At 42.0% G+C, this 22990-nt stretch overlaps 1 protein-coding gene and 1 long non-coding RNA gene across 8 annotated transcripts in view; one reads left to right on the top strand and one right to left on the bottom strand.

Annotated features, from left to right (window-relative positions):
* The window catches only part of LOC146359155 (uncharacterized), a 45022-nt gene extending 43075 nt beyond the window's left edge, over positions 1 to 1947 (bottom strand). The window contains exon 1 of the long non-coding RNA XR_014786565.1: positions 1777 to 1947. This is a non-coding gene — a long non-coding RNA (uncharacterized LOC146359155). The remainder of the gene's footprint in view (positions 1 to 1776) is intronic.
* TRAPPC12 (trafficking protein particle complex subunit 12) overlaps positions 1 to 9561 on the top strand; it is a 73947-nt gene extending 64386 nt beyond the window's left edge. For 4 of the 7 annotated variants that reach the window (XM_084826712.1, XM_084826714.1, XM_084826713.1 and 1 more), the window contains 3 exons: positions 4419 to 4519; positions 5607 to 5694; positions 6409 to 6759. In XM_084826712.1, the coding sequence (XP_084682838.1) occupies positions 4419 to 4519; positions 5607 to 5694; positions 6409 to 6651 (432 nt within the window). In that variant the 3' untranslated portion in view covers positions 6652 to 6759. Of the gene's footprint in view, positions 1 to 4418; positions 4520 to 5606; positions 5695 to 6408; positions 6760 to 7933 lie in introns of those variants that run through there. The other 3 variants (XM_084826716.1, XM_084826718.1, XM_084826717.1) reach the window with 1 other exon arrangement.
* Positions 9562 to 22990: the final 13429 nt, after the last annotated feature.

The raw sequence follows: 22990 nt of genomic DNA, 5'->3' as shown, positions 1-22990 counted from the left end.
AAGTCATTGCCCACCAAATTGTCACTTTATAGTTTTAAACGGAGATGGTTAACTGAATAGAGTGGCACTTGGGAGTACCAAACTTGCCTATAAGACATATAAGGAAGTGTGTGGAGAACATGACCTCGTTTTTATATACCAGGCTTGTTCCTTGCTTGCCTTCCTTGAGCATTCAGATTACTATTCTGTACAAAGCAGAATACCATAGTTTGTAGGCAACAGGCACGATCTGTGCTGCCAAACAGTGTTGAAAGAGAAAGTTACAGTTTAAGTGGCCATGCCTATGCCTCATTAAAATTATATATAATATTTTATGAGGTCTGCTTTGTAGTGGAACGGTTCTTGCACTTTGTATGAGCTGTTTCTCACTTGACAATTTGCACTTTCCTATACATTGAATGTGCACCTAGTCCAGTCACTTAGGTATGGGGTGCAATAAATAATTCACACTTCCCTATAGAATACATGCTGACAGATTAATTTTCCAGTCTGCAAGTTGCAATTCTCTAGTCAAGATGAATATAACTGTATGGGTATCCCGTTCCCCCATGATTTTGTTGTTGTTTGTATGTGAAATTGCAAACTTTTCTCAGTGGGCAGAATTTATCTCTGGTTCCCAGGCCTGGATTTCCTCCTGCCACTGCCCTGGCATAGCCCTTTTCAAAAGACTAGTGCTGCATTGGCCCTCAGTGCCAATCCAACACTGTTTGTTCTCTAGTTCTTTACTTCCCCCACACCACCTTTCAGTGTCTTGTCTACCAAGAGAAGAGATATGTGCCACCACAGTGATGACAGAGGACGCCTACGTGCCCTTTTTCCAATAGCCAAGATTAGTTTTCTGTTCCACAGTTCTGTGAAGTCATCAGCCATTGACAGAGTGACACTGAGTCAGACTGTATGCCTCAGTTCCTAGCAGAGTAGTTCGAAGTTTGAGCCCTTTATAAAATCCATAAATGATGGGATGACCCACTTCCCTCACTAGTAGCTCCAGAGAGGAGTACTTTGTCTTTTTAAAATACTTTTCCCCATTTCCTATTATTTCAGAGCTTCTCTCTGTCTTATTAAAGTGCACCATTTTTATTTATTTATTTATTTACTAACAGTATTTAGGCTGCCGTATAAAAGTTAGTAGGATGGCTCACAACAAGAAATTAAACCATTTAAAATTCAATAATAAAAGCAGTAAAGGGATCAAACACCATAAAAACCGTTGCAGGGAGGAAAAACAGCTGAACACTAAGACCAGTTAAAAGGCCTGGAGAAATAAAAAGGTCTTTGCCTGGTGTCAGAATGACTCCAGTATAGGTGCCACGCAAGCTTCTCTGGGGAGGGCATTCCACAGCTGGGGCACCACTACCAAGAAGGCTGTCTCTTTCATGACCAGCTAGCCACCTCACTTGACGGGGATACTCAGAAAAGCGCCCCTCAAAGTCTGGGTAGGTACATGTGGAGATAAGCTGTCCTTCAGGTACCCTGGTCCCAAGCCGTGAAAGGCATTAAAAGCCAAAAACAACACCTTGAATTGGGCTGGAAATGGCCTGGGAGCCAGTGAAGATGGTGCAGCCCTGGTGTAATGTGCTCATATCACCCAGTCCCAGTTAGCAGCCTCACAGCTATATTTTGAACTAACCATTTTCCAGGCTGTTTTGAATTATATTATTATTATTATTATAGTTTTAAATACTAAATTAGAATATTAGTACTGCTGTTTCTGAATTGCTAAAGAGACAAATTATCCTATCACTACATTATTTCTTCAATACTATGTATACTTACCTGGGAATAAGTCCTGTTGAACCCAATCTGAGTAAATGTGAATTGGCTCCAGTTGAAAGCCTTAACCGGTAGTTGTTGTTGTTTTTAAGGAAGTATAATAACCCAGTCTTCTTTTGATTCAGATATTTTATTTTCATCATTCGGTGGCTCATGTTGAAGGCTGTGTAACAACTGACAAAATAATAAAATATTTTAATTTATCAAATATTGATACTGAATTTTAAAGACATTCTAGGAAAAATAGTGTACACCTGCCTATGTTGCCAAAAGGACTTGTAAACCATCAATAAATTTAATAGAAGTCCCTTTAACTGACTGTTCTGGATCTCAGTGGAGTTCACAATACAGCAGAGTTCACTTCCTAACTATGCTCTTTTGCTCTGAGGTCCATCACAGGCTGGGTTTGCTGCAAAGGCAACATTCCCAACCTTGGGGAGAATGCAAGGAGAGTGCCTTGTGTCTCAGAGGAGCAATCTGTCTGTGCAATTCAAAGAGCAATGTTAACAGGCTCTGAAGGGAATCTTGTCTTCCTCAATGTTAGCTGTTATAGGGAACCTTGAGGGAGGAGGGATTATTGGATATTCTTGAATTGGTGGTTTTACTGTCAGAAAGGGGCCTTTTCCTTCAAGTGCAGCAGAAATGAAGACAAAGCACAAGAAACCTATTGGCCTGCTTGCATAACCTTGAACAATAACAGCTGAAGGCGCTGCTGCCTCTCAAAATGGTTTGGAGCTGCAGCACCAGAGACACTGCCTTGTGCTGCTTGTCAGTGTTCCACTATCTTGTACTTTTAGACATCCAAAAGAAGAGTTGGCAAGTCATGTCTTATGAAATTTGGGGCAGGGGCGGGAGTGGGGGAATCCCAGCATTGCCCTGAGGTGAGAGATGGGAGAGAATAGCATTTTTAATGAAGTTCAATGCGGCAGTGAAGCCCTACTGGAGAATATTAAGTGTGTAGCATGGGAAATCAAAAAGAAATAATTTGCTGAACATTTAAACAAAGCCATTGTCCCAGACCTCTATGCTCTTAAGATTTAATTACAGAGAAAACAAGTTCTGTCAACATGGGCACACAGAAAAAACAGCTGCAGAGGTTTATTGGGACAGACGACCTACTGCACAGTCAAGTTTTCTAATACTCTGAGAGCTGCTGGAGGGGTAGATCTTGCAGTTAGACTTAGAAGATCAACAGTAAAATATCTGCGTATGACTTACTGTATGACCTATTAAGGGATGATCTCTCATGCCAAATGCAGCCCAACAGCCATGTATGGCAGCCTGCTTGAGATTTGAAAAGTCTCCTGGTTTTGCTGCCTTTCTAGGACTGCCAAAAACACCGTGCAGCCCACAATATATGGCTGATTATTCCTTTGCTGCTCATTCTGTTGAGCAGCAACTCTGTAACTTTCAGCCCTGTCCTGTAGCAAGGATAAAATAAGAACTGTACCATGTATTTTACACACACAAAATATCTCTAGTAACACTACTCCCTCTCTCATTTCCTTTCTTCACTGCACACAATAACTTGTTCAGGAAACTGGCTTTATTTTTCTTTCTTTCCAGCCATTTATATAGTTCACTGAGCTTTCAGTCACACACAAAATCCCTACCTCTCCCCCCTTCAGAGAAGCTGGCCAATCTTAGAAAAACATTTCATGAACTCCAGGTGCTTTATAGACTATTATGGGAGTGAATGCTACTACCTAAGTTAAGCTACAGGAAACATAGGCTGTGTACAAAGCTTGAGCAGAAAGCCCACTGTGAATCTGCATTCACCCCCTTTTGGTTAGGTTTGCAAACTCCCTCAGAATATTAAGCTGGGGAGCAACAAATTATTCCTGTTCTAGCAGAAGGCTATGAGGATTGTTTATTGGCTGGCTCTTGTGACAGTCTCAAAGCCACTTATGGAGCAGTGTTTCAAGTGTGTGTGTTGGGGGGCGGGGGAGATACACAAATTGGCTTACATAAAAAAAGACACCAATAAATGTTTAACCAGATAGATATAGATTGCAGGGGGTGGGGGGCAGGGAAGGGATGTGGAGGAAGAGGAAGAAAACTGAAAGCTTGCCTGATGAGCACTATATTTGGGGCAAGGGATGTGTGTCATTACAAAAGTAAAGACAGAGGAGCAGAACTTGCTCTGCAGTGACAATAAAGCACTGCTCCTGTAAGTAGGTGTATCTGTATGTATCATTACTTTTCATGATCATTGTGACCCTCTGGAATCCTGCATATCTCCTTTTTAATCCTTTCTGGACTTATTCTGCTGTAATTCTCTTCAGTAAGAAAACATTTCTGAAAGTAATCAGTTGACCTAATTGGAACAGAGGCAGGATAAGTTTTTCATGGCCTTCTTTTGGTTCAGGATATTTAGCTAATGTTATCTGTGTTGTTTCTACCACAACCATAAGGGCTAGAATTTTATTTTATTTTTAATGGAATGGACTTTGCTCCAAAATTACTCATCTTAGCCATGCATATTTTTTACTGGGTTTTTGTGTTAATATTCCTTGTACACTATGTTTCTTCTCTTTTTTCCTAGTGCTGGCAGGTATTTTTGTATGAAAACGTACCTTCTGATGGGTCTCTTGTGTGTTTTGTTAATTGCAGTAACTGTTTCTTAACATTTTTGTACTACCCAGATTGGAGACATAAAAATGGCTGAAAAGTATTTTCAAGATGTTGAGAAAGTGACTCAGAAATTGGATGGACTGAAGAACCAAATTATGGTTTTAATGAACAGGTGGGAAATGTAAAAGCTAAATTCATCTTAAACATGATTTTGCAAAGAATGCACTGTGAACATTAAGGGGCCCTAGAGAATATTCCTTTCTCTTCATTTCTCTTTTATGTAACTACAACTGTCAGAAAAAAAGATTGATTGGCATCTACCAGCCCATGAGATCTGGATGACATGGTATAGCCATGTTCTCTTGGATTGAAGAAGTTGTCTTTCCTTTGTTACAAGAGCTGACTTTAAAAACAAGTTTCTTGTCCACTACAGACTTGTCTCTTCAAATCACTTTTCAATGCAAACTTTGCAGATTATTCTTGCAGTTCTATCCATGTTTGAATTCAGTTCAATGGGACTTATTGTTGACTAAATGAGTTGGATCCAGAGTTGCGTTCAGCAGAGTTTATTCATTCTTAAGAAAAGCAGCTGGGCAATGACTTTAGTCAATTCATTCCTCCCCCTGTGCTCATGGAAAAGCTGTTCCGCATAGTTGGGGGACTATTAGGAAGCATGGTGGTGATGCTGGGGAGAGGTGGAGGAACAATCAGCAAGAATCAGCTATCTCAGCAGAGGAACCTTTCTGTTCATGGAGGCGTAAGTCCGGATCCAGCCATGTATAGGGTTGGGCTGAAAAAAATATTTAGAAAAGGCCAGTTCACACATCCATAATTTTTTTTAGGTTTCCAGTACACCTAAGATATTTTAAGCATATATTTAAAATTGTGAATGCAGCAAACATCTTTGCAAGCACATACAAGTATTCTACAGAAGGAGCTAGAATTCGTTGCAGCTCCCTATTTGCATTTGCACTTGGTGGCAAGCCTATATTTACCTCCCATAATGTGTCAAGTAGTCAACAACTACTTTTAAGATCGGAGTGTAGCTTTACTTTGCGTTGTTTAATCTGAAACCTAAATCGTCATTTGTAAAGCCATAGCTCAGAGTTGATTCAAGTCAGCTTCATGAAGATCAGTTGCCAAGAGCACTCACATCTTTAAGGAAACAAGGATGCTACTTCCCTTTCGTAATTATGACTTCAATTTTTGTCAAGTAGTAGTTCTCCTCTGAAGGCACTCTCTCCCCTTTATTATTCCAGAGCATTTCTCCATCTTGGTCAGAATAACTTTGCAGAAGCTCACAAATTCTTCACAGAGGTTTTGAAGGTTGACCCATCAAATGCTGTGGTAAGAAATCTATCTTGTAGTTAAAGCAAAGGCTCATAGGTTTCCAAATGTGTGTCATCCCTCAGAGTCTAGTACCCAGTATGTAGCTATGCTTTACAGAACAACAAGACATAGACACTGTTCCCGGGGATAAGTAAATTAAAAATACATGGAGAGGAGCAAACACCAAGGGTTAGATCCTGTGTGTTATTCTGCTGATGAAACTGCTTCTGGCAGCAGAACCAGGAGGGGGTATCCCCCTCCCCCTCCTGCACTCCCTCAAAATTTGCTCTGGAGGGCTGGGAAACTCTCTGGGACAGATTTTGGGGTGGCGCAGAGGACTGCAGAGGGAGGAGACAAAGAGAAAGTCCTGTTGCACTAGTGGACAACTGCTAGTGTGACATTAGATTTACATCTAATGAAGGATATAGACATTGAGGTAACATAATTCAGTGCTTAAAGCATGGTCGTAGTTTCCTGTGTAAACCCAATTGAAAGGAATGAAGGCTACACAGCAGTATTGCTTAGGTAATAGTGTCCCTGGCCTCCATCTGCCTGATTTTGGCACATTGGCAATCTTGTAATGACTGTTACCCTAGCAAGCCCTGTAGGGAAGAGAATGTCCAAGACCCTGCATAATGCCAAGGCATAAAGAAGTGTATTACAGTATGGTACAAATTATCTTGAAGTGTAACTTTTGGCTTCCTGGATAAATTGAATGTAACATTTCTCTAGGCTAACAACAATGCTGCTGTTTGTCTGCTTTATCTGGGGAAACTGAAGGATTCCCTCCGGCAGCTGGAAGGAATGGTTCAGCAGGACCCTAAACACTACCTCCACGAGAGCGTGCTTTTCAATTTGACAACTATGTATGAACTTGAGTCCTCTCGCAGCATGCAGAAGAAACAGGCTCTACTTGAGGCTGTGGCTGTCAAAGAGGGCGACAGCTTCAACACTCAGTGTCTCAAGTTAGGATAAGCCCATCCTTTACTATTTTGGAAAAGCTCATTTCAGAAGTTGTATATACTCTTGCTAATCTGTAAATGTTCCTCTAGCAAGTGCAATAAAAAGCTTTTTAATTATGAACATATGGTAAAATTGCTACAATGTAAGACTTTATAACGCTGGTCTGTTTCAACAAATCCTGGCTATCACCCTAGGGATTTTGTGTTGATCTACAGCCAACTTCATCCCTGCAGTTATTGCCAGTTTATAGTATATACAAACAATCACAATTATTCAGATGGGTTTTCTCCCTGCAAATAGCAGCAGATTTGAGCTTACTTGTCTTGATGGCTTTGGTTCTAAACACATTTGAGGCTTAGTGATGAAATGACACCAGCTAAACTCATTGTATGTGTATAATTGGAGGATAGTGGGCGGTTGAGAAATGAACACTACAATAAAATAGGGAATTATGAAGACAGGCTCCTTTTTGAATTTTTCCTAAAGCAGTGCACTCACTAGTGATGTCCCATAAAATCTCAGCAAGTGATTCAAAGAAGATCCATATACTTACGTGATATGGTCACATTCACCCTGCACCAGCAGTGCCTGTCCAAGGTGTAAACATGAAGTTGCTATCACTGCTTTCCCCATGGCAACTCGGGCAAAAGAAATATGTATGGTTACTAGCATTTGAATTCTTGGGCTATCTAGGCCCCAGAATGAGCTCTCTTATCTTTCATTTGCTTGTGTGACCAAAATGCATCAGAATGTACCCAGATTTATCAGAATAGAAGGGCCGGGTTGTACTCTCAACCTTGGTCAGAATACGCCAACCCAAAGAAAGAAAACAGTTGCTCACATTTCATTTGCCAGTGCCACCTCTCATTCTCAGCCTGCACAAACCTATGGTATTCCTTGAAGGTAATGTTTTATTACAAAGTAGGCTTTTTTTCTCCAAAAGGTTAGGCTATTGTCATCCCACAGTGCTTGTCACAGTTCACACTCCTCGCCCCCTGCCCAGTGCTACCTCAGCAGTCACATTAATGAAAATTAATGGCACTTCGTGTCTGCATTTTATATATAATAGCATTTTGTAACAGACTGTTTATACTGAAGTGTATTTCTATTCATTTTTATTTGCATAACTGTATTAAGTAGCCATAACTTTTCTTCTTTGGTTTTTGGGTGTTTTCCCCTCTATTATCCCCTTTTTTCATGTACTTTTCATATACCATGTACATGCTTTAACAAAATCAGCATTAAATCCCCAAGTATTTTTAAATAGCAGCAATATTTCATTTCTCTTTTCCAGTGGATATCAAAAGTGTAAGGCTGGCCTCACCTCTTGACATTCCTGGGGAGCCTGCTTATCCATTGATTCTCCATCCATGAGGCAGAAGGCCTTTCTTCAAGCTGTTTGATTGCTTAGAGGCCCTTCTGCTGGAACTTTAGAGCATGCTGTAATTTCATACAGTCTCATTCTGTCTGTTCTTTAGCCAGTATGAGATATAGGGTTTCTGCCAAACACACTGTTTTAAAATCTCTCTAGCTGGGCATTCAAAAATGTGAGACCTGTGAATCCTATAAAGAGCAGTGCAAAACATTGTCTTCCAGTTTGATGCAAGCATATGTTCAAATAGCAACTGTTGTGAGTTTGGTTATAAAACATGCATCCATTCATTGTTTGTCTCACCAAAATCTCAAGAAAGAGACAATTGCTTCCAATGAAGGTGTTTTCTCATGTCATGCTTAAACGGTTACTTTGTAATGACACATAATGTGTAAGTGTTGCTAAATTAGGATGCACTGCAGAAACTAGCCTCCGGTCTTCACTGCATTGTCTGGTCAGTGGAAATTACAGCATTGTGTACAGCAGTGCAGAAAAGGGAAGTGTTTTTCTGACATCTGAAGTCCTGGAAGAATAAGCAATGCAATTCCACCAAAAGCAAGAGCCATTTCCAGCCTCTGATTTAAAGGGTTATGGGAGATCCAATGCAGTTATGTGTTTGTGGTAGTGATCTGTTTTCGAAAGCAAACTATCACCAGATTTTAAAATGATATGAGCAACTATTGCAAGGAAATGTATGTACACAGTCACTCCCTTACACTCATACTCAGTTCATAGCAGAGATGCGCCATATATGTTCAGCTGTTACTTCGGCCTCTTGGGCTGGGTTCTTAATTACCCCAGGTGGTGTGGGAGCCACTGTAGCACCATTCCATGCACCACCAGGATAACACAAAAAGCCCCAGCCCACACAGGATGAAATAGTTAGCACTGCTGAGGAGGAGGGCTGCCCTGTACACTCCGTCAACGTGCTCTGGGTCTTCTCCAACCCGTCCTTTCAACTATACAACACTCATCATGAGAATCTATTTGTGTGTAAGGATAGCGCACTAGTGGTGCACCAACCGAAGCCACAAATAGCAGGTATGCTAACTGCACATAAATGGACTTAAGCATATGACTGATATGTTCATATGTGATAGGACATGCATCAGGTGCTTCACCCATGACCGTAACACATCCCATCTGTTTCAACGTGCATGTTATCCTGGTAGTACTGCAGTGGTTTCTGTGCTGCTGGCCACGCCTCAGCTGTGGCTTTTTACTACAGCCCAGAGAGCTTCTGCTATAGTAAATAAGTAAGTAAGTAATAAATAAATACTAGGTCCTGCTTCTACCATAACAATGCTATGGCCATGAAAGCTTCAGCTGCATGAGCATTGAGCTCAGTGAGCCATTAAACTCATGGCATCCTAGACAAATGAATAAACTGGTTTAAAAATATGGAAAGTGGATCTCGTTATGGGTTTCCTGCACAATGTATGCATATTCTTGTTTCTGCTGTAAATGTTAGATTTGTACGATACAATTCTATATGCTTGTGGAATTTATAAATACAAAAATGGGTTGTTTTTCCTGTAGCCTAGCTTTCCTGTTTCACTTCTAGTTGATGTTTATTTGTAAAAAAAATACCACCAAGTAATGCTGCATTAGTTTCCTCCTATGTAGGTATGGGTGAGAATTTTGTTTCAGTTCGGTTTTGATAAGAATTTACCAAAATTCACGAAGTTCTCCATATTCAGGACAAAGAGAACTTGAGATTTTTTTAAAAAAATCAGATGTAGGAGAAACCGAAACTGGGATTCATTCATCAATTCAGGGCTTTCACTGCTTAGCTCTTAAAAGCCTGGCTTTGAATCTCTGTGTACTTAATCATGTTTTTCCTCACTTAGGGTTCCCAGCTCTTTTTCTCTGACAGGCTCCTCATCTTGAGTATGATCAAGTATCAGCTCTATGGCAGGCAGATACTTCATGGTCCTCTCCATGCTGGGAATAGCTGTACCTGTTGGATTTGGCTGGTGCAGAGGGATAAGAATTTTTTTTGTTTGTTTTTTATTAGAATGTACCAACATTCACAAAGATCGTATTGGAAAAGAAAAGCCTTGAAAGTAAAATTTTTTTTTTTTTTAAATTCAAACACAGGAAAAAGCAAAACTGACAGATTCATCTATCCCTACTCCTCTGTAGAAATAAGGCACAACTAAGACCTCAATAAATATGACGTACAGGGAAGTTCCCATAGTTATGGATAGCAATATTTAAAATGACCTGAGTTTCTTCCATTTAAAGCTCGAGCCTATTTATTGCCCAATACAGAACTGCTCAAACTTTGTCAGAGTTAGGATCAGGGATGAGTGAACTCTCTTTGGCTCAATCTGGAATCCATCTGCTTTTTCTGAGTTTTCTTGGGAATGCTCAAGGGAAGAATATATTTCCCATTTCTCCAAGATAGTGAAAGGAAGAGCATCCCCTTTCTTTCCAGGGGAAAAAAATCATTTTACCTTTAAGGAGAAGAGGATAATTCATAGGATGTATTCTCTTTCTGCTGGGGATTATGGAAAAGGTGGGTTTTGAAGAGGGATTTGAAGGAAGACCAAAAACCAGCACCATGGAGGTGTTTGGCAAGGGGGCTGCAGGCATAAAGGGCAGCAAGGGAGAATGGGCAGTGGTGTATAGGGTTACGGAAAACCTTTGGTTGTCTGAGACTGATAGGAACAAAAGTAACAGGCAGGAATGAAACTGGACATGATGAGGGCAGAGAGATGAGCAATGGGACAAGACATTGGAAGGCTTTGAAGGTAAAAACGAGGATGTTTTGCTGGATAAGGAACCAAATAGGGAGCTAACACAAGGATTTGTGGCAGGGGTGGGAAATGTGTGGCCCTCCAGATGTTGTTGGAGTGCAACTCCCATCAGCCCTGGCCAGTATACCCAATAGTGAGCGATGGCAGGAGCTGCAGTCCAACAACAACTGGAGGGCCACACGTTCCCCATCCCTTGTTAGGGTGAAGTGGGGCAGCCCATGGTCTGTAAACAAAAAGAAAGATGAATGATTTTTGGCAGCAGAAATTCCCCCTGCTGAACAACCATGAGAAGGTACAGGCACGTGATCTTTTTTGCTTCCGGTCACCTGAGAATTCCACTTGCCTTCAACATGTTGCAAGTTTCATTTACACAATTTGCCAGGCACTACTCACAGGTGAGAATGTGCACACATTCCCAAGTATGGTATTCCATGAAAAAGAGGCTGCTGTTGCTTTAAGATGATGGAGGCTATACTATACAGATATGTCTGGCTGGATGTATCTATAATGCATAAAGTGCTGGCAGAGCATGTCAGCAGGTGTGCTTGTCCTATTGCTATGCTACTCACATGCTGCTCTAAAGAGAGCCCAGGATAATTCCAAAGGTTACTGTGATGGGTGAATGAATAGGCTAAGAATTGACCTGCTTTATAGGTGACAATGAGGAAACCGCCTCTCCTTGCACATTAAAAGCCTGCTGCTTGAAAAGCAAAATTAAAACAAGAGCTCTATTAAAACAAGAGAGCTGCCACTCAAGTGGGTGGGGGGAGGATGTCATCATGTGCTGCTGCAGTAGCAAAAGACATCATTTACTCAAGCATGTTTGACAATTCGACAGCAGTGAATGCAAATGAGGCTCCCAGGCTAGCTAACTTTCAGGTAATTCTGGCCAAAAGCAGCTTTCCTAGTCAGCTCTCCAAGTCAGTTTAAGGATTACAAGCTTGAGAGATTCACATCTCAAAAGGAAAGGGTGAAATGGGCACAACTGTAGTGTTAGGGTAGGATTAAGAGAGAAAGAAGACAGGGGTGTGATTGCTGCATTAGCCTGGATAGTCTGGATCAGCCCTTGATCTGGGCAGGCCTTTGTGCGATTGTTTGCAAATCCTTCAAGTTTCACAAATGACACCAGCTGTCAGTAGGACTAAAATCATCAGATGTGGAGCATGATTTGAAGGCTAAGTGGGATGGAGAAAGGAAAGCAGGAGCGAGGGGACTGTGCAGGCATGATTTGGGGAACAGGTAAAAAAAATGGCTTTCCCAGGTATGTGTTTTTATTTTCAGAACGTTCACAGAATGTGCAGAATTTTATTTTTTTAAGCTGTGTTTTTAATTAATTATTCAAAGAGGCCACTTGTGAAGGCTTACTTCCAAAGCTCAGGCACACTCTAGTGGTGGAAGGCAGAACTTCTATCCAAAACAGGCTACTATGGGATATTCAACTGCATCATGAAAGGTACCTTTGTCTTTATTGATGTTTATCCAGCCATACATATTGGGGAACAAAGCAATGTTTAAAAAAATCACAGATGTGCAGAAACACTTCTTACACCACATAATCAGGGTGGGGTGGAGAAATGTAACCAAATTTTATGTTGCTTTTGCTGTTTAAATAGCAACAAAACACAAAGAAAGATAGCAAGTGAATCAATCAATCTTCAATCAATCAGCTCTCTGTTTTAGGAAAAGCTTCATGTAATGTGTAAAATCAGACATAAGAATAATTAGCTCGGACATCAAAATCTCAGCTAAGGATAAGTTTGCCAACTTTTTAACTCGCCCCTATGGCTATGCCTTTAACTGCTGTTTGATCTGCAGGAATTAGCAGATGAAAATGTTTGTCTCCATGCCATGGAAATCTTCAGTAGCTTCCTCCTGCATATCATGTTGCTGCAAAAGGCCCAAGAGCAGACTGGGAAGATTCTTCTGGTTAGTTGGCAACCCTATCTGTGGGATGTTTGGGGTTTTTTTTAATTTTTATTATAAAATTTCTTCAAAAGAAAAGAACCCCCCCCCCCAAATGTCGCTACATATATTTGAATATATCAATTTCAATGCATACGTGTGTGTGTGTATGAAAATACAGGCTTCTAAGAACTATACATAAACTTCAACAAAAGCAGGCCAAATATCCAAGTAAGTATCCATTCACAGGTGGTGTCTATATAGCACTCGTTTCAAATGTTGGAAGTGCTATAAGGTCTTCAATCCATTGCATTATAGGAGGTGAGTGTTATCCTTCCAATGTTGTAATATCAATCTTTTAGCTGTCAAATGGGCACAGAGAATCCATTTGTGCTGATTATGCATTAACTTCCAGGATGCAGGTAGATAATTTAAAAGAGCATGTACTTCAGTAAATATTTGCTCCTCCCAAAAAGGGGCGACTACTGGGCATTGCCAAAACATATCCTTAAAAGAAGCATTAGCTGTGTTATACCTCCAACAATTAGCTGTCTTAAACAAACCCTTATTAGAAAGATGTTGTAGCATCCAATCATCACAAAACAAAACGTTTTTGCTGAATAAGATGCAACCTGAGATCTATAGGCTCATCAGATAAAGATATGGCAAGGTGGAGATCCATTGATTAGGAAAAATGGGACAATCCAGTTTCCTAGACAATTCCAGTATGCCTAGAACTTAATGCCATCCATTTAGAGAGAGGGTCCAGACAAGAAGATTCCAAAACTAACCAAGGTGGAAAATCTGATGTAAAAGGAAAAGACTAAAATTTAGTACAAGCCAACAAATAAGCCTGGTGATATAAAGCAAGATCAAGAAAACCAAACCCACCTTCCTTAACTGGAAGTTGCACCCTTTTCAATGATAGTTGTGGTGGAGAGGAACCCCCTCCCCCAATTTATGAATCAAAGCATTGATTTTTTTGAAAATATTTGCAAGGTATATAGATAGAGGAATCCCACATATAACATAAGGAATCTGAGGTATAGTATTCATCCTGAGTGTATTTTCCATGCCCCACAAAGTCAGGTTTAAAACTGCCCATCTATCTCAATCCCTAGAGATCTCATTAATAATTTTTTTCAGATTAAGTTTGATCATTTGACATGTGTCTCTGGGAATAAGTATTCCCAAATAGGTAATAACACCATTGAAATTGTCAATCAGCTAATACACAATGAGATATAGTATGTCCAATTAGCATCAGTTCAGATTTTGACCAATTAATTGACTAGCCAGTCAAATTACCAAAAGTATTAATCAACTGTATCAGAGCTGGAACAGACAACTGGAGTTCCAAGATAAACAATAAAAGATCATCATAAAGAATAATTTTAAATTTTAAGCTATCAGGCACAAAGCCATGAATACTACTATTTTGTCTAAAGGCACAGACCAAAGGCTCCAAACATAAATATTAAAGGAGAAAGTGGACATCCTTGTCTGGTACCTCTCGTAAGTGAAAAGAAGGCTGAAAAAAGACCATTAGTCATGACTCTGGCTCTTAGGGTTGAGTATAAAGTTCTAACACATTTCAAAAATTCTACAGGAAAACCAAATTTATTCAACATAGTGAAAATAAATTTCCAATGAATTTTATCGAAGGCCTTTTCAGCATCCAAGAAAACAATAATAGCCCGGTCCATTCTATCTAAGATTATCAGCCCCCTGTCTGTAGGTTTAATAAATCCCACCTGATCTGCTTGAACCAACACTGTAATAACTTCTTGCAGTTTGTCAGCCAAAATAGCAGTTAATATTTCAATATCTCCATTAATTAATGAGATAGGCCGAAAGCACAATAAGTAAGATCCTTGCCAGGCTTAGGAATCACACTAACATGAGCTTCATTTAACGAAGAAGAAAGAGAGCCTATTCAAACCCATCTGTGGGATGTTTGTGCCCAGACCTAAAACTAGACTGCCTGTTTCTGAATGGAGTGAGTTCAGGACCCCACAATGAAGTCAAAAGGAGCAATAAGTGAAAAATACTCATTTTCAAGCACTCCTGCTAAACTGTCAGTCGCAGCCATCATCTATTTTCCTGCCATCAAGTAGGGACTTTTTTTTCTTTTTGCCAAGCTGACAGATGAAAAAGGGCATTTTAGGATCAGCATGGCTAGGCCAGAGTGTCTTGCTGCTAGAAAGAAAGAAAGAAAGAAAGAAAGAAAGAAAGAAAGAAAGAAAGAAAGAAAGAAAGAAAGAGTTAACATTAGGCAGCCCATATTCCAGTTAACTGATGCTTTAGTATTTCCCCCCCTCAGCTATTCAGTGAATGGCTTAGCCCTTAAAAGAAGGTCATCTGACCATCTTAAGTCTCTGGCTATTTTCCCCATGAGTCACCTCAGAATCATATGGTTTTATAGAATTTGGTAGGGTTTAAGCCAGGAGCTGTTGCTTTCAGTTGAGTTCTTCCTTTTTGGAGCCTTAGCATGTGAGTGTGGCTATTGGATTGAGGAGAAAGATTTATCATGTAAAACACTCTCTAAATAGGTCTGTTTGTTTGTTCATTCAATTTATGAGTCACCTTATAGTCAAAGCTCTCAGGGCACCATATTTATTAAAAACAAATCCAATAAAACCAGTGATAAAGCCGATAATAAAAAAAAAGATTTTTTTTAAAATTTAAAATCTAAAAGCAGCAACAACAATAATTTTAAATAAGAGGTATCAAAGCAGCTAAAACATGGAAAAAGGTAGCTCTAAATGCAGCTTTAAACACATCATTAAAAATAAAACAAGCAGCAGTTAAAAAAAAGTAATTGAATATGGTTTCAGACTTTTGCCTCACACAGAGACAGTGGAGCGCCGCCCCTCCCGCCGCCACCCCACCATCCCTTCAAATGCTATGCAGCAGGCAGCTGTTCAAGCCACAGGAGCAAGGCCCAGGACTAAAACAGAAAACAAAACAACATGGCAATCCTCAATGGAGCAGTGGCTGAATTCTCTCCTCAGCACAAAGAACTCGTAGCCAGATTTCAGTCTCAGGAGAGGGAGTAAGGCCTTTGAGTTGCAGCAGTAGCAGAAGCCTCTGCACAATATCCAAGGGGGAATTTATGCTGGTCTAGGCTAGGTGTGCCAAGGGCTGGAACAGCAGGAACTTAGCAGATGGGCTCCGAAGACAACTGGCACCAGACCACCGCTCCATGCCCTAGCAGGCACCAGTCCTTTCATGAATGCTAAATTTTTAATTCTGAAATTTAAAAGAACAAGAGCAAGTCCTAGGGGTTTCAAGCTGCTCCTTGATTGAGTGCGGGCAGACACAGTGGCTGTCAAACAAAAGTAAACAGTGCTCTCCCCTTTCCTAATTAAGAGTACAAATCATTACCTCTTCAAGCCAGTCAGCAGTCTAGATTTCCCAAGGTCCTCAAGTGCTCTTAGTTTTGCTAAAGGGCTATTCATCATGTTCATGTATTATTATTTTTTCCAGAAGCAAATGAAATAGGGAGAGGGCAAAAAGATGGAGTGTGCTTTAGCTGCACTCCAAAAGGGAGGTGGTGGAATCAGCAGTGAGATGGGGGTGAGGAGCCCGGTCACTGTTCTTTTCCTGTCAGCCTCCCCCCCACCTCGCCTACCTCATCCCTCTCAGAGCTCCTGTAAGCTTTTGAGAGCTGTGAGTGACAGGCAGATATTCATCAGGTGCAGGTTTTCCTGCTGTGGAGATGCAGTCATGGGGGAAATTGAACTGATTGGCTGTCATCTGTGATGTCTCAGTCCCTGCCACCCATCTACCCACCCCCTCGTCAGAGACATTTTTCCAGTTTAAAAGAATTACTGGATGAATGTTTAATTGTATACATGTATAGGCAGCCTTTTAAACTGCTGTTTTCCCCAAAAGAGGAAGGGCACTCCAAGACGGGGTCGGAACCCTGCAAGTGCATGGCTGCTGACAGGCCAGCAGCTCCCTGCAAGCTGCTTAGTGTGTAGGGTGGCTGACAAAGTCTCCCCTCGCCTACTTGTAATGACAAGGGCCCCGATTCCCCTCAGTGGTGACCAGCAAGTATTGTCTCCTTTTCCACCTCACCAGCTGCATCAACCAAGTTAAGGGCAATGTTCTTGTCAGGGTTGCCAATCTTCCAGGCTGATAGTCCATGAGCTAGATGAAGTAGAACATAGGTGGCCCATTCTCTCCTGAATTTAGCCCATAGGTCTAGACAGTGTTCATTTGCACCCCATCAATGAGATGTAATCTGAGTGTGTCAGACTTCTCTTCAAGGTATTTGGGAACAGAGCCGATTAAGGAAGGGGATAACCTTGTCCATTGGGATTAGTAAGAGCCTTTTTGTTAGTTCGTTTCCTAAGGCTTATGCATGGGCTTTTGACAGCTTGTTGATGTGACAGACACAAATTCAATAGGCTTGCTCACAGCTTCAAGATGCATAGTGGTAAGCTCCTCCTGTTGAACTTTTGCCTGTTGTGGAGTTGTTAAAAGCACATTAATCCTGCCAGGGAAAATGTGGCACCCTTCCCTTTGTGGTGGGAGCAGGACCAGCCCAAGACATTTTGCTGCCTGAGGCAGACTGGCAAATGGCACTTGCCAACCAAGTCAAGGTGCACAGTACCCAAATCCAGGCAAGTTATTTTGGCACATGAGGCAAAATCCCAAAAACACTTCTCTCCATCCCCAGCAGTAAAAATACAGTTGCAACACATTCAATAAACTAACGATTTGCTGCCTTTTCATGACTCCCCAAATCTGCTACCTGAGGTGGGCACTTCAACCTGCCTTATGGTAGGACCAGCCCTGAGTGGGAGGTGTCATAGCTGCACCTTCTTTCACCCTTTCTGATTTGTTTTTTTTTGGGGGGGTGAGGTTAAGGTGAAAACATGATCACTGCGTTGACAGATGGTAGCTCTGCCCATAGACAAGGATTTCCCTAAACTTTTCTAGGTCTGAAAGAAACAGAGGAAAATAAGGCATGGCTATCATAAGAACATAAGAAGAGCCTTGCTGGATTAGATCAAGAGGCCATCTAGTCCAGCATTCTGTTCACACAGTGGCCAACAGCTGTTCACTGGTAACCCAAAAGCAGGACAGGAATGCATCAGCACCCTCCTTCCCATGTTCCCCAGCAACTGGTGCACATAGGCATACTGCCTCTGATACTGGAAGTAATGTATAGCCATCAGGACTAGTAGCCGTTGATAGCCTTCTCCAGGAATTTGTGTAACCCCCTTTTAAAGCCACCTAAATTGGGGGCCATCACTACATCCTGTGGTAGCAAATTCCATAGTTCAACTATGTGCTGTGTGAAGAAGTACTTTCTTTTATCTGTCCTGAAGCTCCCACCAATCAGCTTCATGGGATCACCCTGGGTTCTAGTGTTACGCGAGGAGAAAAAATGTCTCCTTATCCACATTCTCCATGCAATGCATAATTTTGTACGCCTCCATCACGTCTCCCCTTACCTTTTTTTCCAGGCTAAACAATCTCAGCTGTTGTAACCTTCCCTCATAAGGGAGTTGCTCTACCCCTTGATCATTTTAGTTGCCCCTCTGCACTTTTTCCAGCTCTACAGTATCTTGTTTTAGGTGTGGTGACCAGAACTGTGCACAGCTTCCTAAGTGTAGTGACACTGTAGATTTGTAAGTATGATATTGGCAGTTTTATTCTCAATTCCCTTACTAATTATGCCTAACATGGATTTTGCCTTTTCTACAGTGGCTGCACACTGGGTTGACATTTTCATCAAGCTGTCCACCGTCAACCCTAAGATCTCTTTCTCAGTTGGTCGCCACTAGCTCAGATCCTATCAAGTTATAGTTGAAGTTGGGATTTTTTGCCCCAACGTGCATCATTTACACTTGCTTGCATTGGACTGCATTTGCCATTCAGTTACCCATTCTCCCAGTTTGAAGAGATCCTTTTGGAGCTCCTCACAATCCCTTTTTGTTTTGACACCAAAAATAATTTGGTGTCATTGACAAACTTGGCTACTTCACTGCTCACTCCTAATTCCAAATCATTTATGAATACATTGAAAAGCATTGGTCCAAATATAGATTCCTGTGGGACCCCACTATTTACATCCCTCCGTTGGGAGAATTTACCATTTATTCCTACTCTCTGCTTTCAGTTCTTTAACCAGTTACCTTTCCTCTTATTCCATGACTCCTAAATTTGTGCAGGAGTCTTTGGTGAGGGACTTTGTCAAAAGCCTTTTGGAAGTCCAAATAAACAGTGTTTACTGAATCACCCCTGTCTACATGTTTATTGACACTCTCAAAGATCTCTAAAAGGTTAATGAGACAGAACTTACCTTTATGGAAGCCGTGTTGATGCTTTTTCAACAGGGCTTGTCCTTCTATATGATTACTAATTTTATCTTTAATAATGCTTTCAACGAATTTACCCAGAACAGACTTTAAGCTAACTGGCCTGTAATTTTCTGGATCCTCCCTGGATCTCTTTTAAAAATTGATGTTACGTTGGCCATCTTCCATTCCTCTGGTACAGAGGCTGATCTTAGGGACATGTTGCATATTTTGGTTGGAAGATCAGCAGTTTCATATTTGAGTTCTTTAGGAACTCCAGGATGGATAACATCTGGACCAAGTGATTTGTTTTCTTTCAATTTGTCGATAAGGTTGAGAACGTCTTTTGTCACCACTATCTGCCTCAATTCCTCAGATTCCCTTCCTGAAAACATCAATTCAGGCACAGACATCTGTCCTATATCTTTTGCAGTGAAGACAGATGAGAAGTATTCATTCAACTTCTCTGCAGTGTTCTTGTCCTCCTTTAGCTCTATTGTCATCCAGAGATCCAGTTGCCTCCCTAACTGATTTCCTGCTTCTGATATATTATGGGCACAATCATATGGCTGCTAGTCAGCTGCTAGACTGCCATAGGATAGGTCAGTTCCCTGAGAACCGACTTTCACCCCCTCCTGCACTGCCTTGTAGGCAGCGTGGAACAGCCCCGCACTCCGTGCTTGGAAGAAGAGCGCAGAGCGGCAAAAACAGGGCGTTCCAGGGGGCGTGCCGGGCAGGGAAGTCGGAAATCCGGTATGACACATCTAATGTGTCATCCGGCCACTGCTTCCCACACTCCCGCAGCTAGACAGCTGAAATCAGCTGTCTAGCCACAAATGCAGGGCAGCTGAAGCGCAGAGGGGACGATCCCCTCCACGCTTCTCCTGCCCTGCATTGGATAGGAGGTGGCCTCCAAGTTCGGAGTCAGCCACCTATCCCCATAGGATTACCCCCTTAAAGAATTCTTTATTGTTGGCCTTGATATTGTTAGCAATACGGTCTTCAAAATGCTTTTTTGCTTCTCCCATTGTCTGCTTGCATCGCCTTTCACTTCGGGACAGCTGTACCCACTGTCCCACAAGCTTCAGCCCTTTCTCTCTCTCTGGGTTCCTGAGAAACTCAATATGCTCAATTGGTTCTCTCAACTCACTACAGGAGAAGTAATCAGGAAATAGATATAATAAAGGTAGCATAAAATCAAACAACACGTGGGAATTTGGATTCTTAAAAGCAAAGATGTATTTAAAATATGGAAAGTTGTAAGTTATTATTATTAATCAGTGCTTGTTCCTAACTTCCCTACCTATTCTATCCCTTCCAAAATCCTGTACTAACTAGATGTTGCTTCCACAGTCCCTGAGGCCCTATCTGATTAACTGTCAGTTCATTCCTTTTACAACCTCAGAATCCTCACACACACTCAGGCCCCTTCCACGTTTCACTCACTCTCTGGCATACTATTATTAACCCTACCTTACCTGGGCTAAATTTAACAATATAAAAATATACATAACAAAACAGGCAGATGTTACACCCACTCACAGCAGCCTTTATGTTTGCAGCCAGGACAGTTTCTCAAATTTCCAAATGTGCCCATGGGCCCCAAAGGTTGCCTGCCCCTGAGAGAAGCCCATGGTCTGATCCTTCCCCTTTTTCTTGCAGTCTTTAGCTGCGGCACAGGCTTGTCTAGGTGTTAACATTCCACTCCAGCACAGGCCCTTGCTGCCTCTGGCCATGGCTTTTTCTGCCAGCATAATGGCCCGCGGGGCTCTGCTGGGAACGTCCCATGCTAAATGCACAACGATGGCCTAACCTCTCTTGAACTAGATGGCTAATTAGTTCAGAGGTAAAACCTTTCTCTAGTGAGCAAACTGCGTGACAGGCTGGCCACAGAGCCTTGGTCCTACAACACCACTGCCCTCAACCCACACCTGTCACAGATGAGTAACTGGAAATATCAGGAGAAGTAAAATGAATGAAATGGGAGGGGGATAGAAGGCATAGCAGGAATCAGCATTGTGAGATCCCCACCTGGAAGGTAGATAAGCAGAAAATACACAACCAGGTAAACTGCTCTATTAAGAGACCATTGATCCAGTCATGGGCACACTTGTTTGTGCATAGCCCCGTTTAATTCAGCGGCAGTTACGTCTCTGTAAACATGCATTGGATTGGGCTCTCAGGCTTGAGCCCTGGTTGGTCTGCAATTTTTGACAGAATAAACCATTGCTAAACATGGAGTGGAGGAGGGCTACAATCTGCTGAACATCTTGGAGCAAATTTGTTGTTGAGGACTACAACCCAGAAGAGAAGGTTTTCAGCTATAAGGGATTCTTTATCATCTGCATGAATCTTAAACAGGGTGGAAGATGCCCATTTTCTGGAAATAACCTCACTTAATGTAAAGCATTAAAAAATGAGGTTACCTCTGTAATACTGTTGGGATACAAAGATTGCTTATTTCTATGACCTAATCTATACAGACATGAGGAAGGAGACGTGTCGTGTCAAGATCACTCCTCCCTGCTGGGCAGAGGCTTCTGGAAGCTAAGCTGCCTCCATCTGATTTTCCCTGATCTCCCCCTACCACTGCAGCCTCCTGCCCCAGATCCCAGTCCTTGCCCATGGGGTCCTCCACCCCCCATGAAAGACCTCAGGGTGGATATAGGAGGCGGCTGAGGAGAGGAAAAGGCACCCTTGCACTGTTGTGGCATTGGATACAACCTGTTGACCAGAAATTGCTCTAAATCAATGGCTGCTACTGGTGTAACCCAGTTCATTTCCATTCAGGGGGTGATGTGTACAACAAGAATGGCAGGATTTCACTGAAGGACAAGGAGAATTCTGTTTGCCCACATATTACAGATGAGGAAGTCAGGTACAGCTGACATGCTTGGACACAGAGCAAGTGAGCTGGCAACCAGCTAGGTGAAGCAAGGTCAGCTGTTTTCAAGGGGAACAGAGTGCATCTGAAAGTGCTACAGGATGCGACCACAGGAGGCCTGTGATCAGGAGCTCCTGGGGTGTTGTTTGTTTGAAGGAACAGTAGGGAAGGGAGGTCGGATCAGGACTGTGACGGGGGAGGAGAGTTTGCTTGCTTGCTTGTTTATTATTTCTAATCCGCCCAATAATTAATGTTCTCTGGGTGGATTACAAACAGCCAAAAACCTAAAATGCCATAGAACAGTCAAAAGTATTTTTAAAATGCAAATGTTTAAAAGAACAGAATACAATATAATGCAAAACAACAAACAGAGCAGGAATCAATAAAACAGCCATAAAAATCTAGAACTATGTCTCTAAAAATGCCTGAGAGAAAAGAAGGGTCTTTGCCTGGCACAGGAAAGGTAACAATGAAGGCGCCAGGCAAACCTCTTTGGGGAGTTCATTCCATAAGTGGGGTGCCACCACTGAGAAGGTTCTGTCTCTTGTGGCCTCCCATCTAGCTTCCTTCCTTTGCAGGGGCACCTGGAGGAGGGCCTCTGAAGGTGACCTAATGGTTAACCCTTTCCCTGCACTCTTTCGGAGGGAACCTCCAAAAAGACCTTGGAGATCAACTTGTCCAGGGATGCAGAATCTCAGGTCTGTGAGCCAAATCTGCCCACCGGGTTTCCCCAGATGGCCCCTTCCCCTGGCCCATCCCATTTTCCCCAGCCTCCAATCGTTCCCCAACTTTGGTGCCATTTTTCCCCACCCTGAAAGGTTGAGCTGCTTCTCCTAACACTCAGTAACTGCCGGTTAAGAGCTTTACGCAAAAATGTACCACCTGCTTTGCCCTTTCCCCTGCCCAGTGTGTGTGGCTCCTGGCAGCTTCTCCAATGTGGAATTTGGCCCTTGGGCTGAAAGAGATTCAACACCCCCCGATCTAGTCGAATCTCCTGCTGAAATCACCATCTGCTGTGCAGTTACAGGATCCGCAATGCTTGGCTGTCCAGCCTCTGCTTAAATACCTATACAGGTGGAGAACCCACCACCTCCCAAGGAAGTCTCTTCCACTGTCC

This window comes from Heloderma suspectum, chromosome 1 (assembly GCF_057233095.1).
Source record: "Heloderma suspectum isolate Gila_16-S chromosome 1, 16-S_ref, whole genome shotgun sequence".
NCBI lineage: Eukaryota > Metazoa > Chordata > Lepidosauria > Squamata > Helodermatidae > Heloderma > Heloderma suspectum.
Note: the sequence above shows the minus strand (reverse complement) of the source record. Positions and strands in the feature narration are given on the sequence as shown.